At 40.5% G+C, this 20,294-nt stretch overlaps 1 protein-coding gene across 2 annotated transcripts in view; it reads left to right on the top strand.

Moving 5' to 3' along the window:
- Positions 1 to 20,294, top strand: part of ANO4 (anoctamin 4) — a 138,327-nt gene extending 118,033 nt beyond the window's left edge. The window contains exons 15-22 of one of the 2 annotated variants that reach the window (XM_075080059.1): positions 1,422 to 1,519; positions 5,168 to 5,310; positions 6,330 to 6,482; positions 8,136 to 8,283; positions 10,719 to 10,838; positions 13,441 to 13,546; positions 16,323 to 16,518; positions 19,628 to 20,294. In XM_075080059.1, coding sequence (XP_074936160.1) covers positions 1,422 to 1,519; positions 5,168 to 5,310; positions 6,330 to 6,482; positions 8,136 to 8,283; positions 10,719 to 10,838; positions 13,441 to 13,546; positions 16,323 to 16,514 — 960 coding nt within the window. In that variant the 3' untranslated portion in view covers positions 16,515 to 16,518; positions 19,628 to 20,294. Of the gene's footprint in view, positions 1 to 1,421; positions 1,520 to 5,167; positions 5,311 to 6,329; positions 6,483 to 8,135; positions 8,284 to 10,718; positions 10,839 to 13,440; positions 13,547 to 16,322 lie in introns of both variants that reach the window. The other variant, XM_075080070.1, reaches the window with a different exon arrangement.

Here is a 20,294-nt window from a genome sequence, read left to right as displayed (position 1 = left end):
GGTGTTACAGGTTGGGTCAGTTGCTGGTGGAAGCTACTATTAGTAGTCCCTACTATTTTGCTTTTCTCATAGAAAAAAGTCTAATTATAAAAGAAATGTCTAACAAAAAAATTCTCAACTTTATTGACTGTGTTAGGTCTTATTAGAAACATAATGTAGAATATAATGCCCAGATACCCTTCCAATAGCCCTCTCTTCATCTCTTGGATGAAGCCAAGTGTAAGACATTTAATAACATGATATATTCTGGTCCAGTGTCTGTGGGCATATTCAGACCACAATGTACAAAGTGCATTAGTGATGTTATGGTTGTAACATCACTTCTACTTCATTAATACTGCACCTACCTCTCTGAGGTTATATTGGCTTGTGTGGCTGATTCCTAAAAACAGAAGGATGATGATTTAATAATATATTAGAAAAGTTGTTTAAAAAAAAAAGAAATTATCCGCCACCGTTAATCTAAAGAGAAATTGAACGAGGTCAAGAGAAACCTCAGCAGGGACCCTGGTTCTGAGCACTGTATGATGCAGTATGTATAAGAAATTCATATCACATTTGGTTATAGATCATAACTAACATAAAATGTTTTCTCTGTAAAAGCTAAAGAGAAATAGTTCCAGTTCTATGACAGTGATCTGTTTGACTTATCCATAATACCCAGGATCTAACAGTATAGCTCAGACCTCCACTGTTTGGATCTGCAAAGTCAATTGTGCAAAATGCTGTTTGAAAGCAAGAAGTTTTTGGCCCTTTTCTGTTTCTTCCAATACTATGTGAAAAAATGTGGAATTACTTAAATTTGTACTAGCTGAGCATCTCTCCCAAAAGCAGCACCACTTCTTCAAGGCCTGGAGCCACTGCTAAAGCAAACAAGCACTCAGCAAAACACTGAGAACTGTTATTCGACAGTTAAGAGGTTTTTAGTTCTTCTAGAAGATAATAGCTTTGCACAGTCCACTCAGTCATACACATTAAGTAGTACTCAATAGACAGTATGAGGTCTATCCTTTAGGCATATAATGTATGTCTGTGCAGCCAGGAGGAATTTTCTTTTCATTCTTTGACTCGAGGCACAGTCACCCTCCCCAGAAATTCTTGAAATCAGTGAAGAAACTTGTTAGTCTTTGCCTCTGCCCCACCCACAGTTGCACAAAATATTAGCATCACTAACGTGAGAACTGCTTTAGCTTCAGCTTATTCTGACTACTGCAGAGAATTAGATTATATGCTTAAAAAGCTCATGGTATGATACATTCTCATATGCTCCCATAAGTTGATATTTTCAAAAAAGTTAAAAAGAATGGTATTTAATTTCCTTTAGTAAATTATCTAATATCCATTTACAGTCTTTAAGAATTACCTAAAAACTCAGAATCGTTTCTGTTTAATCTTTTTTTTCTTTTGTATTTATTTTGTAGTGCCACCCTAGTGGATGCCTTATTGATCTCTGTATGCAAATGGGTATTATAATGGTGCTAAAGCAGACTTGGAATAACTTCATGGAACTAGGCTACCCGTAAGTAAATATAATGCCTATGGTTCCATAGGTCACAGAATAATATTATGTTTTCCTTATGACCAGTTACATAAAAGCAAGATGCAGTAGTCATTACAATAGAAAATCCCCCCTAGGATGTAAAAATTCTTACTATAGGTTTTCAGATGTATAGAGATAGATGGTGTTTGGGTTTTTTTCACATTGAACATAGTTTGCAAAAGTGAAAGTGTAATATAAATATTAACAAATAAATAATATGTGGGAAGTACTTGATTCCATTACATTGTATTCCCTGTTTTAAAACTCCTTAAAAACAACTGTAGGACTGCTATATTCCTTACACAGGAAATAGTATATATATCATTTTTTAGCTATGCCAGTAAGTTCTAAATTGGATTTCTCCTTGCTGGGTGATAAAAGATGCCTGAAAAGGCAGGTATGAGCTGGAAGAAATGCACTGCTGGCATGCACACTCTCAGAGACAGACAAATGTACTGACTGGTATATAAGCAAGTTCTCTAGTGATCTTCAAGATATTATGGAGCTGTCCCCTAGCTAAAAAGATTGATGATTATTCATTTCCTATTGGTTCATTTCTTATTGATTAGTATTTAATGAGCATGTTTAATATGATTAATATAGACAGTTAATGCTAGAGACACTGTGGCAGGTCATCAAGGGAAATTAGCAAGTGTGAAAATATAAGAGAGAGAGCTGACATTGTCAGAAAGTTTGCCCTTGCAAAGTTCAGAGGAATATGCTTCTCTGCAGGATCCACAGCAGCTAGTGCAGAGTTTGTCCCCTGAACTGCAGAAACATGTTGCTGAAGCAATTTCAGACAGCCTCAGTGCTGATCACATCTAGTGGTAATGAGAATGGCGTAAATTATATAAATGCACAGAGTAATTGGCAATCAAGGTACTCAAAGCTCGCTATCTCTCCCTCTTCCCTGGTTTGCGCCTAGCGCTAGCTGCCAGGATTTTGCAGCTGTTAGAGCTGGAGGAATTAGCCAGGGTGGGGAGGAGGGAAAAGCAGCAGCAGTATTGATCCTTCTCTTTCCACTCCCTGCCTCTTTTGTCAGTTTCCATTAGATCTTTCTGCTACCTAATAATAGGGATTTCAAAACCTAATAAAGAGCATGGAAGGGGATTAAAGGTGGCAGAAAGATGTACGAGGAGATTGTTTAAAAACAAGTGATTTAACAGGAATAAACTTCTTCAGGTGAAGTCAGGCTATTCATTTTAGAGTCACAATGAAAATCACAACAGTCACAACAATGTGAGATGCATCACGTTATTCTGATGAGAGATGTATTTGCTTTCCAGACCTTTCAGTCCACCTTCTAGCCCTGAAGTGCTACAGGCAAGTGCATTTCCTTTTTGTGTGAAAAAAAAATATAATTTCTGCTAAGAGCATGATCGGAGCCAACACCATGTGGATGGCCAGAGGATTTGGAGGCAATCCTACAGTCTGTAGTAGAACATCACTGCACCTCCACCTGTGTGCCAGCTACTGTCTGCCGAGACCCAGGCTGAGCCAGCACTCAGCAGCCAAAGCTGATAGCAGAGAATATTTCCCCATAAGACAGCCTTAGGAGAGGAGCACCAGCAGCCTGTTTTAGAGAGTGGTTTTTGCACCATTTCAGGGTGGCAGCCCAACTCCGGTGCAGGCATATGCTCCCACAGGGACAGCAAAGACACGTGGGGCAAGTCAGAAATGCCACTGGGTGTTCCTTGGTGACGGGAATCCCAGGACCTGCTGTCACGTTTCTCACTGATACATGTGGCATTGGCCTCTCTTCTGAAATTTCTGCCTGAGACTTAAAAATTAGGTTTCAAAAATAGCAAAGAGCCGCCCTAGGGTGTGTGCTAGAGCATTGATTGTTCAGTGGTTACATTTTTAGTACAAATACTGGTATGTCAGAATGATGCTTCTCCTTCACAGAAACTCCACCTTGAAACGTCTGAAAGTGCACATCAGTTCTCCTCTCCTGCATAGATACATTTGCAATAACTAAGTATGAATTGTTACTTCATTTGGATGTGGAAAACTGCAATTTCAAGTTGATGTTTTTCTTGGAAGAACATACATCTATATCAAAACCACATTATGCCGCGTCGCTCAAACATAAATCAGAAAGTGACATCTCTCTGAATTTTACAAGGAGTCTTAGATAATTAATAACACTGGTTATGGGTTTCCCCTCTCACAAAGAAGGAATTTAACCAGGATCTGTCTCAGCATATTGGTCTCCCACCTACCTCACCCCTCCTGCCTTTGCACGAATTCAGTTCTCAGCCCTCTCACTTTCTCACGGGCAGGACATGAGAGGCAAAGTCCCAAAGGGTGCTGTGGACTGCAAAGATGTGCCCTTACCTGTCCCACAGTTCATCAGTCACAACCATGGCCATTCACAGGAAAGGCCTTTTAGGCTTTTTACATACTAGTGACTGGCTGCAAGCTGCTAAAACCAAATATTTTAATAATTTCTCATACTTCCAAATTTTGCCTTGAGGTCCATGTGGGTACTTCCCAATTTTTAAATTGCATTTCTAAGCTCTAGATGTTAATGCCCTGCACTCAGTTGCACTTACACTTTTTTAAGGAAGGCAGGACAAGCTATAACCTCTCTGGTCAATGGCCTGAACGGAAAAACAATCTCTAACCCTTAAGAAAACATGCAATTGGCCAAACCCTTAGCCAAATCCAATGGCCATTTGCCTATCATTAACAGACCAGACCAGGCCAATGTGAAGGCAAGAAGTAAAGCACAGTCATGGAAAGGATTGAATTATTTGGGTGAGCCATCCCCTTCTATCTTGCTGAGAAGAAGGGGTCAACCACAACTTCGGAGAAAATCTTTGTCAACCTTTTTTTTTGCTCTCTATACTACCTGTAACTCATGTCCTTTGCTGGCAAACCTGTGCAACTCCCCGATCTGGAGAGGCAAAGGTGTTTATTTCAGATGTGAGCACTCATTTCTCCTCTGGGTCGGTGCCTGTCATGGTGCCCCTACACAACCATTTCTTCAGGAACAATATTTTCCCCTGAAGTCCAGTACAGCTCCCCCATTTCTTGAGATGAAGACAGCTCTCATGTCAGGCATTCATCTTTCAGTCACCACCTGTTGTTGGTAGTCCCCACACTTCTTTCTGCCTTTTGTTCCTCTGAATGTTTGGCTGCGGACACCATTCAAGGTTGCTTTTTCCCTTCCAGAATTGCCCCAGGGACTGTCACCCTGCACACTGTAGAGCCCTGTAGAGATGCCAGCACACACACAGGAAAGGACTATGCAGTATTAGCACTCTATTTACTGATTTCTCAATTAGAGCTCAACTATCTCCACACAGCATTGCATTCTGCCCTATAAACAGACCCTGAAGTGATTTGTCATTCTGTGTAGAGAAAAAGAAGGTAAATAAATAATGAAAATATGTCAAAATCCCTCCACCACTTTAACAATATCTAGGCTTGGATTACAGCCCACCAGCCGTATCTGTTTTCATGCCGTGTCATCAACCACATGTATTACTAATGCTCTATTTTCCTGTGCACTGGGAAATTAATTTTGCAAGGTATGTTGTGCAGACTTAGCTTCTTCCAAGTTTGTGTTAAATAGCCACTAATATTATTTACCTTGTTTCTTTAATTTATTTGAAAATGTAGGCTAATTCAAAATTGGTGGACCAGGAGAAAACTGCGACAAGAGTATGGCACACAGAGAAAAACAAGCTTCCCACAGTGGGAAAAGGACTACAATCTGCAACCTATGAATGCTTATGGACTCTTTGATGAATACCTAGAAATGAGTATGGCACTGACCTTTGTTCTCTCTCTTTCACTAGATTATCATTTTGTTGCTTTTTGTTGATGTGGGCTGGTGTACTCTTTTAATTATTGCTGTATGAAGCTAAAGAGGCTGCAAAACGGTTTTCATTCCCACAGGTCAGGTGAGGAATGGGCGTGAGTTTGTAAGAACCAAACCAAACCAATGTAGCTAACCACACTGCTGCTGGTTTGCTAACCTCGCATCCATAAAACACTTCTCATTCTGGCTTTGTGTGGGGAAGGCTGTTTTCCAAACCAGAGCCCACCTCTTTGCCTGCATATATTTCTGAAGAACTTTGCTGTTATTTATTAAAGGAAGTTCCCTTGGGCTTTTATTTGTAAACTGCGTGGTACAGACCTGCATGCTTGCTTATGTTTAAATCCACCATTATTTACTACCTCACTTTTACAAAGTAGCTTGCTGCCAAAAATCATTGCTCTATCAGAGGAGAGGGGAGGATAACTGCTCAAAGAAATGTTAAAGAACAAGAACTTTTGCCCTGTGTGACTGAACTGCTTATGTTATAATTGGGGTTTTTTTCTCCCTCACATAATTCTTTTCAAATTGTTGGGAAATTTGGCAGCCTGAAAACCTGCCTCTAGAAACTTACACAAAATTTGAAACTGCTGCCCATCTGCACTATAAAAAGGAATGTATTATGCCCTAATCTTTGCAGATATTGAGAGATCCTAGTTGATGCTGGAGTAAAAATGTCCCTTTATATAAGCACAATTCATCCACCTCCAAATTTTGCTCCAAATTACAAAATCTAGATGTTGCTGTCCATCCCAGGGATAGACATGCATTTGTTCATGTCATCCTTGCACTGAACTTTTGGCAAGGAATTGCTGTATAAGTGTCACTAAACTATTGTATGGTATGGCACAAGAAATGTTTGTATATTTATACATAGTATTCATATGCATATATTATTTTGGTATCTTAGACCCTGGGGTTAGATCTTAACAATTATACCGTGATCTTTCCTTTTTTTCCTAGTTCTTCAGTTTGGGTTCACAACCATTTTTGTGGCAGCTTTTCCACTGGCACCGCTTCTGGCCTTACTTAACAATATTATTGAAATTCGGCTTGATGCATACAAATTTGTTACCCAGTGGAGAAGACCTTTAGCTTCAAGAGCCAAAGATATAGGTGAGCTCTTTGTATGTGTTTCTGTGTGTGTTTTATTCTTAAGGCAAAGTGTTGACCACTTCAAGTAAGAGCAGATTAAGGTATTTTCAGTCATCTTCGCCATTAACAACACACGATTTGATCCAAAAAACTTCATATATCTGATCCCAATCTACTTATGCAATTAATAGTCTATATGGGAAAATGTCTTTTAATGATTTTCTGGGTAACTTAACAGCCAAGGTATTTTAATGAAGTGATCAGGGTTCTCTGCAGTTTTTTCCTCCTGCTTCTCTGTTAGAATATAATAACCAGACAGAGCAGCTGAAACATGAAAGTCAAGTTAAAGTGGCCACTATCCTGTAAGGGACTTGTGTGTTTTATATTTACCTGGCCAAAATCAAGCTCCCCTGTGACTCAGGGGCTATGCCCACTGGGTCCCTGCCAGGTCAGACAGGGTGTATCTAGATCCCAAGAGACAACGTGCTCTCAGCGAGGCACATCTACATTGCTAAACACAGGGTTCACATAACTTTGAGGTCACCCAGCCACACACTACTGCAAGGGCTCTCCGAACATATTTTGACTTTAAATCTCTTCTGTCCTTGCAGTGTGCAAAAGCAGAACACCTTTAGGAAGGATTCTGTGAAACAAAGTCATCTGCCCAACGCTGAATCCCTGGTGTATTTTGAGGGGTAAATAGGACACCTTGCTGCCCACCTGCATTGCAAAAACCAGTAGCCAGCACCATGAAATGTCAGAAGCTCAGGCTTTGTGCTCTCAGAATGGTCTACCATGTGCCTAAAGTCTGTGTCTGAGTAAAGCTTTGTATGTGGACAGCATGGATCTATGAGTTTAGGTACAAGCCTGGACATCAGCCAGTACACAGCATACACTGCAGGAATAATTCCTGAAAAAACAACTATATAACATAATAAAGGCACAGAAAAATTGATTATTTTTTTCAGGCCGATTCAGGTGTGATTTCTCAAAATAAGTTGCATTCACTCACCAGTCAGCAAAGTTTTTAGGGGCAGCTTGATGCCTTATTAACATCAACGGTATGTCTAACCTTCCTTTGGTGTGGTTCTCAGTGATGGTCCTCATGACCAGAGTTGCTGTGTGCTGGTACCACAAGATCTGTCAGACAGTTGAGAATGGGCCAAAAAGCCCAGGTGATGCCTAGGGGCTGTGTGCCATTGTATAGCATTAGCATGCTGTGAAGACTTTGGTGCAAATAGGTATGTGCTGACCAACTGTGCACGAGTTAGTTACACACAAGGCCCCAGTGACAGGCAGATCATGGATTGCATGTATTAATGGCTGCCCTGGCAGACCCTCCTCACCATAAGCAGGGAGACTTGCAGCGTTTCTGAAAACTGCCTTCAGGGTTATGTGGCTTGGTGGAGCCAAGGCCTCTGTGAGCAATTCTGCAGCTTCGTTGAGATTATTTGCAGGATAAACAAAATTCCCACCCAGTGGGAACAGAAATCTTGTCCACTGAGGACCCGCTGTTCAATAAGAAAAGTTATTTTTACTCAGTGACTTTCAGATAGAAACTCAGATAAAAAGACCTTGAGTGGTGGGGACAACTGCTTCGGAGGATGCAGTATCTATCTCAGGCACCTTGGTTCTTGTTTTTCCTGGAGCTCACATACTCTTCTTGTTGAACAGGAATCTGGTATGGGATCCTGGAAGGCATTGGAATTCTTTCTGTTATCACAAACGCATTTGTTATAGCTGTGACATCAGATTTCATCCCTCGCCTTGTTTATGCTTACAAATATGGACCTTGTGCTGGCCAAGGAGAAGCTGGACAAAAGTAAGGTTTTCTCTGGGAAAAAGAGATGCACATGAAAATCACTTACTACTTGAATAGATACAGCAGTACTGGCTATGTATCTTCTGATTCCACTAACCCAAATTTATTTTTTGTGCTTAGGTAACAGATATCAGCCACAGATATTGATGCTTTGTATATTCACAGAAGGGGTTGCTGAGTGACTATAATTTATGATGTTAATTTAAGGAAAACGTGGCAGAGCTGTTACAGAGATTTGGTGTGTGTAACAGTATGCTGCACAAGCTGCACTTCACAGCTGGTGTACATGGATATAACCCTCTTCATTCTGAAGCAATGCTGATATTTATCAGTTACAGATTTAATGATCATTTTAAACTTATTCACTAGGTTTTTTTCCCTGATGTAGTATTCAGCATGTATTGCTCAAAAAAAAGTAGTGTCTAACAAGAGGAAGCAATTCCCAACTAATAAATCAAGATGTACTTACAGAGCAAAGTAATTTGTTTTTCTTCTAAAACTAGAGTCCTTAGATTAAATCTTTCAGGAGACGTTTGTGAACTGAATCCCTACTGTCTAAGTGGATTTTCTTTCAGTGTTGCTAAACACTGAGATTATATTAACGTGTGCACACTACCAGGAAGTATGAGTATAGCTACTACATGGCAACTTGTAAAATTTAGGCTGCTGGATGCAGGGAAGGTCACTGAATCCAGCTGAACACCAACAGACACAGTTTGCAAATGATCTCCTAGCAGCTCTGTTAGCAAGGACCCTACTGTTCAAAAAGGGCCAAGCGAAACAGTAGACGGTGACAGAGAGCTCACATTCTGCTATCAGATTGATTTTTATTCCCTGCTACAGAAAGCAGGTTCTTCTGTGGCTGCTTTTTTGCCATCTTTTGGTTATCAATACTGTTTAATCATACCGATGGAAGAAGGGCAGCTGGTGTGGCAGCTCCTGATTAGCAGTGTTAACTTGCTGTCCTGCAAGGAGTTTGGCATTTTATTGGTGCCAGGAGAAATGTTGCTTTTATTTTCATGAAGAGTTAAAGTCCCTTCATGGGTACAGTGTTTGGTCTGGTGCCAGTCATTCCTGCGCATGTGCCTCTGCTTGTGCCATTATGAAGATCCACAGGACATCGAGGCACTGACAGCAACTTTCCTTGCTACTGATTTTCTCAAGACCACCGTGCATGAAAAAACACCTTTAGAAATATTATTCTTATGAAGACTCAAATATGACTCACTGGCTTTGAAACTAGTTCTGCACAGGTGAAGTAGCTTGGCCCACAGAGGAAGCTCTTATCTTCTCTTCACCAACCTCTTGTACAGTGTGTTCACACTTCTGCTGCTTTTCTGAGTGAATTTCTAGATGAAACCATCAGATAGTAATAATTTGAAGGAGCCAACTTGGATAAACACTATTTTTGTCAGCATTCTGGATATTGTTATTATTAAGTACTGTTGCAAAAACAGGAAGCTGTTCAAAAATCCACAGGAATATTGAATTTTCTCAGATTAAGGAGTCAAGAATATCTGCTATTGGGTAACTTAAATGAGAGAGGTGCTTTTTCCTTTCAAAAAACATCTGTCGGTATTAGAGCCATATGACACCCAGTATTACTAGAAAAATATTGTCATTAAATTAAGTTCCTAATCCAATCAGTATGGAGATTTTGAGACAAAGATGGTGTTTAAATGTAATTTCTCAAAGACTTTTTTTTTTTTTAAAAAAAAAACAAAACACAAACCAAAAACCCACCAACCAACCAAACGAACCCTTACTGAGCATTATAGCCTACACCAAGCTGATCAGTGTGGCTAGTTTTAACCTGTGCTTGGGCAGTACAGAGTGAGCAGCACAATACACTTGCCACATCTCTCCTCAGCTTTGTTAACACCAAACTTGAGCCTTCCTGTGACTCCTGCAGCCTTTTGTCTGCCAATGTACATTCTCATACTCAGTCTTCTCCAAACTCTGCCTGACCCTCCCAGTGCTCAGCCACCCTGGGTTCTTTTGGTACTGAGTTCCTCTGATAAACTGGACATTTTGTAAAAAGCTGTTTTAAGTGTATAGCCTTTCCATCTCATTTAATGTTCCTTTGCACTAGTACCACAAGGGTAACACTGGGAATATTCTCCTTATCTTCCTAGTGCTGCTCATTATTTTCTTTAGCTCCATTGTGTCACCTTTTAGGTGACTTTTCTTTTCAAAAGCAACCAGCCCCAGTCTTCACCATTTCTTCTCCCATAGAAATCTACCATTGCTTCACTTTTATTGTCCATCCGACCTACCCGAGCATTTCTTTTACATTGCCACAACATCCCTTTCAAATATTAATAAGGATCATGGTTATACTGTGGATTTCATGAAACCCAGAGAACGTCCTCTGGGGTACAACAGTTAATGGAAAAACCTTGCTGTGTCCTGACTACAGGATTTTTTCCCCCTAGGTGTATGGTTGGCTACGTTAATGCCAGTTTGTCAGTATTTCTGGTGTCTGACTTTGAAAACCGTTCAGAGCCAACATCAAATGGAAGTGAATTCTCTGGTTCACCATTAAAATATTGCAGGTAAGTATCCAATCAAAATAGCTTTAAGACATTGCAATGGAGAAGCATTATGATAAATTTGGGGGTGGAACTCTTATGAGGAGCGGCTGAGGGAACTGGGGTTGTTTAGTTTGGAGAAGAGGAGGCTGACGGGAGACCCTATCACTCTCTACAACTACCTGAAAGGAGGTTGTAGTGAGTCAGGGGTCAGTCTCTTCTCCCTAGTAACAAGCAATAGGACGAGAGGAAATGGCCTCAAGCTGCACCAGGGGAAGGATAGGTTGGGTATTAGGAAAAACTTCTTCACCGAAAGGGTTGTCAGGCATCGGAACAGGCTGCCCAGGGAGGTGGTGGAGTCTCCATCCTTGGAGGTATTTAAAAGAAGGGTAGATGTGGTGCTTGAGGATATGGTTTAGTGGTGGACTTGGCAGTGATAGGTTAGTGGTTGGACTCGATGATCTTAAGGGTCTTTTCCAACCTTAACGATTCTATGATTCTATGATTCTATAATTCATGAGTGCCTAAAGAACAAAACATACTCTGTGGTACAGCAAAAGTCAGTGATACTTTGTGATGTTGTGGCATTTTTATTAATAAGAAGGAGGTTGAGTGGTATAGTGTAATGAACTGGGGGGTGGCATTAATGCTTTTGTTTAACTAACTGATATTTAACACTGTTGCAACTTATTTGGTAGAAAGAATATCCCAATGTTGAAGCCATATATAACATTTTATATGGCGCAGAACCACTCTGAGAATACTCCATCCACATTGTTTGCCATAGCACCATTTAATAACGTTTTGTAATTCTGATCATTCTCTTCCCACTCTAATTCCTTTCTTCCCTAACTTAAGCAAGAGGCTGCTGCTACTTAAAGCCAATGGTTGAAATCCCATCAACAAAAAAGTTGTCCCCTCAATATCCCATAAAGAGAACATTAAAATTGGTGCCATATATCTTCAGAAGATAAATCTGTTCTTCTGGGGGACACTGAATTGTCTACCTACCCTTGAAAGAATGTCTTACTTTCTTTAGCTGAGTTTATCAGCTACTTAACCTGAATTCTGCTAAAAAATCAGTCATTTTAATTGTACCTCAGGCCAGATATTGATAGTGAGATAAGGAAACATTATGTATAGGCATTTTTCCAGGAAGGCAGGCTGTCTGAACAAAAAACAGTGGCCATATTCAGTTAACTTCTCTGCTCGTCTGGAGCCCAGATGGTGCCGTGCTATTCTGGTTGTTTATAAAAGATTTCCCCATTTCTTCACGTGTAGTGCTTGCTTCCTAGAAAGTACAAAAAGGAGGCTTACTCTACTGACTTGGCACTTGGTCCAGGGACTTCTGTTTTCAGTATGTTTAGAATATTATAAAATTATGAAGTCAGAATGCTGCTTGCAGAAGGGAAGATCATCTCAGTTTTAGGAGCTTGCACCAGAGATACTACAATTTAAGAGAGGCCTTTTGCTGACTAAGATGTCAAGACACAGTTTATTTCATTTTGTGTAGCACACTCTGCAATCTAAGAAGATGAACCTTCAGGGAGAAATAAAGATTATTGTAGAGATGAAATAACTGTTAATTTTCTTTCCTCATCTGAGTTTTCTTCAGTTTCTTAAAACTAACTTAGAGATCAAGCTTAAGTATATTACTTAGTATGGTATTTTCAATATTTTTTATAATGGGTTTTCTGTCCCATCTAGGAAACAGATTAAGGGGAAAACAATTTTTACACTACTTTTAAATTAAGTTTCTGCAATAGTATTTTGGAATTAACATACTGCTAGTAGAAATGGACTCCAGAATGCCTGAATTAAACAGATTCATGATTTGTTAATGTAATGTTTGAGTCTTCCTGGATCCAGCTTTCCCACCAGATATCTCTATTTACATTATTGAGACCCGAAGTCTTTAAAGAAACATTCTGTGAGACGAGATCCTAGATCCCTTTCTTACACAGCCCTTGCCCTGTTGATATACCAAGAAGTGCAGTTCTGGCTCCACTAAAGTCAAGATGATTCACACTTTATACCAGGTTTGGCCAGCTAATTAACCAAGGGCCAGATGAAGCCCACGAGGCAGTTTTATATGGATTTTGCAATGGCTGTCAGGCTGACAAAATTGGGGACATTTGTAGTTTTAAAATGAACTTGTAGTGGGAAGAAAGTGGCCCTCAAAACAGCAGAGCATCCCACCCTGCTCCATGTTCTGAGGAGATGCCTGCAAAGCACACGTTGCACTGCCAAGGGAGGTGCTGTAGGGTCAAACTGCTGGTGCTGAGCACCCAGTATCCTCTGTATTTGCTTCAGCAGTTTTGCTTCAATCAGACACTGGCCTGGTCCTTTGCGCTGAACTTCCATTAGCAGCTGAAGCACAAAATGCACTCCTGGAGTGCATCTTACCATTAGGATTCATCTGAAAGTAAACCCATTTGGGTGAACCAAAGCATGGCAAGTGGAGGTGATCAGGACACTTGCTTCAGAAGCATGCACCTGATCTGAAATAAAACACTAGTGTAAGCCCAGCCTAAGAAAATGCAATGATCAAGAGGTTTTGGTTTTGCCTTCCTCCCAGGCAGCAGGGCAGGAACTTGCTAACTACCGTACTCTGCTTGTCTTCCAGGTACAGGGACTACCGAGACCCTCCTCACTCTCCAGTGCCGTATGGTTACACACTGCAGTTCTGGCATGTCTTAGCAGCACGGTTGGCTTTCATTATTGTATTTGAGGTCAGTGACCATTCAGGTAGCAAAACAAAAACAATGAAATGAAACAAATTTCCCTTTGAAGCTTTTTCATTGGGCTGATCTATGATGGCTGCTGTTGAGATTTTTGTATTAGTTTCTGCTATTTGTATCGTGCTTTGTATTCTCAGATCTGTTTTCTGAATAGTCACAGGTATTTAGGTTCCAACAAAAAGAGGAATGCAGCACTTTGAAAGCTATAACAGTGGCTTGCAAAGAGGGGAAATAAATGAAACTTTCCTTTCTGAGGTCTGGCATTTGTAACCTGTCTAGGCTGGGAAGCCGTATGCTGACTAGTGTGTGAGGAAGGGGTGAAGGACCATAAGGAGAAAAGATGAAATGTGAACAACTGAAAAATGAAGATTGTTTAAGTTACAATATTTACACATCTAGCTTTTGTCACTATTTTTTTAATACCATTCATTTCCCCAGAATGATTAGCATCACAAAGATGATGATGATGGATTCAATACCTTTGCCAATGTTCATAATATTAGTACTTACTGTCAGTATTTCAAAATCTTTAAGACAAAGCAGAGAAGAAAATACCAACTTAACACGACTGGTATTCCCATGCTGATTTTGAAAAAGAGAGACAGGACAGTAGACAAATAGGATGAGATAATTTACAAAACAAAATGCACTTCTTAAGGCCTGAATTTCAGGTGCCTGAATATCCCTGCCAGAAACCAGGGGCTCAACATCTCTCCTGCATAAGCAGTTTCAAATGCCTTTTACACTGTGAAGAAGCCAAACAGGAAACAAATTACTTTTAAAAACTCTTTACTCAAACCTCTGCTCTGAAATTGTAGCAACAGGGCATCCAACACAGATATGGAAGCTGTAATCACCATAAATTATTGGCATAATGTTCATGAGCACATACTGCATTTCTGACTCACATACTGTGTGAATCAATTCTGGACTAAGCTTTCGAAGCACCTCTTTAGATCACAGAACAAAAGCGTTTGAATTAGAGGAAAGGTGAAGGGGAAACATTTTCTAGATTGTTTCTTGTGTAGGGATGTCTTGGCGGCTCAATAGAAGCCTGAGGTCTGGAGCGAATTCCCCCCGACTCTCATTTTCAGCCCTTCCCTGATGAAGAGGGAATATGGCACTGCAGGCTGGGGGTCTGTCCTTCCTCTACACTTCGCTAACTTGTTAGAGGTTGGTTGTAAGGAGATTGGCTCTTCCATCTCTGCCACACTCAGGGAAATGTTAAGGGAAAGAAAGGAAGATTTGATAGAGGCCTGCTGGGCTTGATCTCTTCTTTGTTTCTTGAGCTGTCAGTGCTGAGAGCCAGGGTATCTGTCTCCAAAGAGGACTACAAGGCTGACCTTGGTAGATCAGCCTAAGCAGTTTTAAGATTGAAGAGAGCCTGGCTTCTTGATACACACTTGGCATAAAGGCAGCACAGCATAAGGGCAAAGATAACTGAGTTAAGAAAAATCAGCTCTGCTCAAGTCCCAGTGCCCAGCCAAATTTGCAACCTGCTGTGGAATAGCTTTTTTTGTGTCTGCCCAATACTTGCATGAGAGATTTGACTTTGCTTTGCCCCAGCCAAAGCCATAGGCTGGCTCATAGCTGTCTCCCTCAACAGGGGCCACTCTGTCTATTGGTGCTCTAAACTGTTTCCCTAACTATATCTATGAAATCAAAAAGGTCATTGCAGCAGAAACCGTGACTGTCTTTGTGGAAAACAGTAATGGGTGTATTGTGATTGCTACAGCAATTACAGTAAAAGATTGCACTAAGAGATAAGTGACTCAAGGTAGGTTTTTTCGTAAATTAAGTAACTACCTAAACTCAGGCACCTTTTTGGTACTGTGGGTGTGGTTATTTTGGCTATCTTGACCTCTCTCAAAAACAAAACAAAAGTATGTCCTATCACTGCAAAAGGAATTATTTGTCCAGGCTAAACTGACAGAAGAAGCTTTTTCTTTTTTTAGGTTTGGCAAAAAAACAGCAATGAAAGTATTGCATGTTTATTGCTCATGAGGGAAGAATACATGGGAAAACACGTCACTTTTCAGTGGCTTTCAAAGGAAGGGTTCTGCTTGGAGAAGAAGAAATAGCTTCATTTCTCCAATCTAGAGTGAGTGTCCTTTCTGAGATGGAGGATTTTTCCGTTTCTCTGCTCCTTCTCTCAAGTGGAGTGAGGAATTCTTCAAGCAGCATCTTTGATCAAACAAAAAAGGACACTCAAGCAAGCCTTTCCCATCACACTCAAGCTTTGCTGAGGCATTCCTAAAGCAGGAGGGACAAAGGATCAGTTACCTTGTGAACACTGTGATGTTTAGTAAATGGGTGTATGGCTTTGGATGAGAGACACAGTAAAAGAAAAAAATGTTTTGTTTTGCATAGATAATTCATTGGTTCGATCACTTCTGGCAACAGGAAAGTATTATATCATTTGATCCTCCTCTTCCTGCAGAGCAATCCACTAATACCAGGCCCTACCTAAACAACCTTGCAGCAACTCAGGACCTCAAGGGTTTGAACACACAGGTGATACAATAGTTCTGAGGCCTTGTTTGAACCCAGCTGCTCATAACCTTTGCTGCGATCCATAGGCCGCTGACTTTGGCTGGCGCTTTTGTGGGGAAAAATTTCTCAGTTTGGTTTCTTCAAATTTTGTAATGGATTTAGTTCTAACACAGCATCTTTTTGTGAACTGGCAGGAGAGGGTTTTCAGAAGATATGGAACGTACTTCTTTTCTTCCTAAGATTTTAAGTTTTCAACCCTTTTTTGTTTTCACAGCACCTTGTCTTTTGCATAAAGCACCTGATTTCCTACTTAATCCCAGATCTCCCAAAAGATCTGAGAGATCGGATGAGGAGAGAAAAGTACCTGATTCAGGAAATGATGTATGAAGCTGAACTGGAACGTCTGCAGAAAGAGCGGAAGGAAAGGAAGAAGAACGGAAAATCTTATCACAATGAGTGGCCGTGATGGGGTGAGGAGGAAACTGCTTAAAAGAAGATAGGAATTCTGTTTATAAAAATTTCCTGGTTTTCTACAATGGAGAGTGCACCGAAAGAAATAGCACATCAATGTTGTGTGCACATAGCACATGCGTGCCCATGTTTAATAGGGTGCATATTGTCATAAGCCTTTTGAAATTAGAGGTCTTGCAATGCTTAGTCTTCTCCAGAGCTAACGTCAGCATGAGCAGATCAGACCAATGCTTAAATCTCTGCACTCTTTCCAGGAAGCCCCAGGCCCTGACTTAAATTCAAGGCCCTGAACTTCAAAACAGTTATATATCTTACAGTGCATTACAGAACTCAGAGATCTTATGGCTGGTTCTCATGGCCAAGTTGCTACTTCGTAACTAGTGACTGCGCGTTGGCAACATGGCAGTGCTTGTCCACGTGTGTGGCCACGACCTGCAGCATATGCATGGCAATGTTGCACTCTTCCACAGTGGACTAAGCTGTGTTAGCTTGTATTTACCATGAGTTAAGGTCACATATGTGGACCATTTCCATTACTCCAACAATACTGAAGTATTTTTAGGAGGAGGTGCTTGATCATGAGTCTAATCAACTGGTCTAACAATGCTGAAAAATTTAGGTGTGCAGAAGCACTGATGGATAAACAAGCATCTAAATGTGGCCAGAGGTACCTAACTGTAGGGTCATTTATTTGGAAATGACGCTGTGAAAAGTTGTTAATATGTTTTAAAGATTTGAACAGTGCCTTTTCAGCTATAGGACTGTCTGGTCTCTGAAGGAAACAAATCAGGCTAGGTCATCTTGCCCAGAATGGCCCGTGTACTTGTATTGCAAGATCACATTGAGGCCTTGTCAGGAATTAGGGTATATGATACACATAACAGAAGACAGACTGTGTCTTAAAGACCTCTCTGAATAAGTAAAACAAAAAACCAACAGATGAAGAAGGTCAGCAGAGCAAAAGAACACAGGCATCCAGAATCTCTACACTTGTAACATTTTCTTTGTTCATCCTTCCATATTCTATGAAGGAGAGGAGGGGAAAAATAAAGCAACAGACTATAGTATGAAATAGCTTGAAATCCTTCAGGCAGAGCAATTCTACATAGGCTGCAGAATTAGATTTGGGTGAAATGGGCTACTGTCTATGTCCTGTTATAAATCCTTTAGCATTAAGAAATTAAAAATTTCCCAGATCGTTAACCCAAAATAGTGGAGTTGTAGGTCTGAAGACTGCAGAATTGTTGGATGGAGCAACATGAATCAAAATGCTGTGTTATGAAAGCTCTATCACCTCTTGTCTCGAAGTGATAACCCTGCAATTCTTGCAGAACATGCAGTGGCATAATCAGCCACAACACAAAGAAGGAACTTCAAAAGCCAAGATGGTAAGAAGCCAAGTGGAAGCAAGCCTATGTCCTATGAGGATACAGCCAGGTACAGACACTGGAGCTGATCCATTTGCTTACCCTCTTCCAAATAACTGGAGGTCCATAAAAATCATAGTTTTCTCAGAGACCTTAAAGAATTGTGACCTTGTTAGTTTGAAGATATTTAAGAGGGAGGAAAATTCAGCAAGTTGTTTCTACAAGTCCTCCTGGAAATCATTCGATAGAAGGACTAGAATTTGCCCTTCTGGACAGATCACACGATGCAAGACCCTATGGATGGATGCCTCAAGCTCCACAGGACATCAGGACCACTTGCGCCAAGAACCCATATTGCCAAATTAGATCTATTAACTTCTTTCCACTGCAGCAGAGAACTGTGCTATTTCCATGCAGAGGGAAGGTTTTAATGGAAGATAATACGGCTTGAGGAAGGAGAGGGGTGGAAGAAAATGTATGCACCTTCATCTCTGTAGTGACTGCCTGCCTACACTTTGCTTCCTTGCAGCAAGGAACCTCCTCCGGTAGTGACCCATCAACCTGCATGAAGAGGATAAATAGCACAGCAGCTCCCATTTATCAGGTGCTCCTTGCCCAAGCCTGAAGGTCCCATGAGGCAACATAAGCACTGAAGGAATTTCAGGATTAATCTGCTCTCTGTTGACTCAGTGCCAAACTAAGTGGGGAACATGACTAGCGGTTGTGGGGTGTATTCCTGCCTAATGAGGAAGTGAACTTGATCATCTTTGCTTCAGCTTACAGCAGTTGTGGACACATCCCATGTGGGCAGTGGAGAAACGGGGGTATTTCTGTCTCTGTAAATAGGAGGTGGGGATTAAGCGAAGTCATCCTCCGATACACCCATGCCAGATGGGTTAGTATTTACCATCCACCACGTACAGGTCTGTATTGCACTGGCAGGCTGCGGGCTCTCAGGCAAAATCACATTCAGACCAAATTCACACGAGCAATTGGATTAGTTTGCATACCCTCTGTTTAATATCTAAAACAACAGATGACAAGAGCTTAGTAACTGTTGGCTAAGTAGTAAAGTGAGACATGAGTCATGCATAAAATCAGTGTCACCTGTGAATGTGAACCTTTGCAAACTCCTGCAGTAAGATATAGCTTTGTCAATGTAGATCTCAATAACTTCTGAGAACTGAACTGAAACCTGGTAGAATATAAACTGACTTCCACTCCAGAGGAACCACCGCAATATAATGTGCCAAAACAAATCAAGCGCAGCAGAAATACAATAGATAATAATTGCTTTTGAGACTAGTTTTCAACATAGCTACATTATGATGAATTTTCATGACAACGCATTGCTACAAGTTGTGTCCTGTTCTGCTCTGAATGAGAACACGAGCTGGCCGCTTACCGAGCTTGTGCTGCGCGTGATGCTGAAAGGGGCTCTGACCTCCCTGGCAGATCCTGAGTACATTTCTGTCGCTTAACATTAACCAGTCAGCCCACTGAGGTTTCTGTGCTGCTGGTCTGCTGAACAGATTTCCCTCGAGTCCTTCAGATCCTTCAGATCTATATAGTGGAACACTCGGGAAAGATGACCCCTTTTTATTTCGTTTATTAATTAGGAAAATAAATAATATAAATAATGGGCTGATAATAAAAAGTGGAATTTTGATGGTCTCTAGATAGCAAATTTATGCCATTCCCTTCTTCCTGATCTCATGATGGGTTTTGTTTAAACCTCCAGGTGACCGTCCTATATGTTGTTTACTTATTCCAGCTCCACAAGAGCACTACCTTCAAGGGAATGCGAAAAAAAAAAAAAAAGCAACCTCAATGCATGCCACTGACATTTTACAAAGCAAGCAGGACAGCACACATCAAAGGATATACTGTGAAATCATCTTGCAATCAGCGTAGGATTGATCTCCATAGACCACTCATGACAGCAAGCACGTACTTCATGAGCAGTTACACACCAGTTTTTAAAACCAAGGAAAAAAAATATTGTATATTGGGACTGTTTTTCAGCCTGTTTGCTACGTTTTTTGCATTCTGTCCCATGTTGGTTTTACGGAACTTAGAATAAAAAATACAAATTAACAACCTGGATACTTTGAAAGAAGAAAATCCTAGGCACAGAACATCATCTGCATTCAAGCCACCAAATACTACAACAGGATCCGTGTTTACAAATCAGTTCTTTTTTATTTTAAATCTTTCTGAGGGGAGTTATGTTATTTACCATATATATAATATATATAAAGTATATATAGAGATTGTTTATTTGTAAATAGAAAAATCCTATGGAGAAGAATGTCAAGTTTTCACACTTTAAAAAAAAAATCATCAACATAAAGCCATGTTTAATGCTTGTATAATGTGATGCAATAAACTTTAAAATAAATTATGCA

The sequence above is a fragment of the Phalacrocorax aristotelis genome, chromosome 1 (assembly GCF_949628215.1).
Source record: "Phalacrocorax aristotelis chromosome 1, bGulAri2.1, whole genome shotgun sequence".
Classification (NCBI taxonomy): Eukaryota; Metazoa; Chordata; class Aves; order Suliformes; family Phalacrocoracidae; genus Phalacrocorax; species Phalacrocorax aristotelis.
The sequence above is the reverse complement of the archived record's forward strand: the minus strand, read 5'-3'. Positions and strand labels throughout refer to the sequence as shown.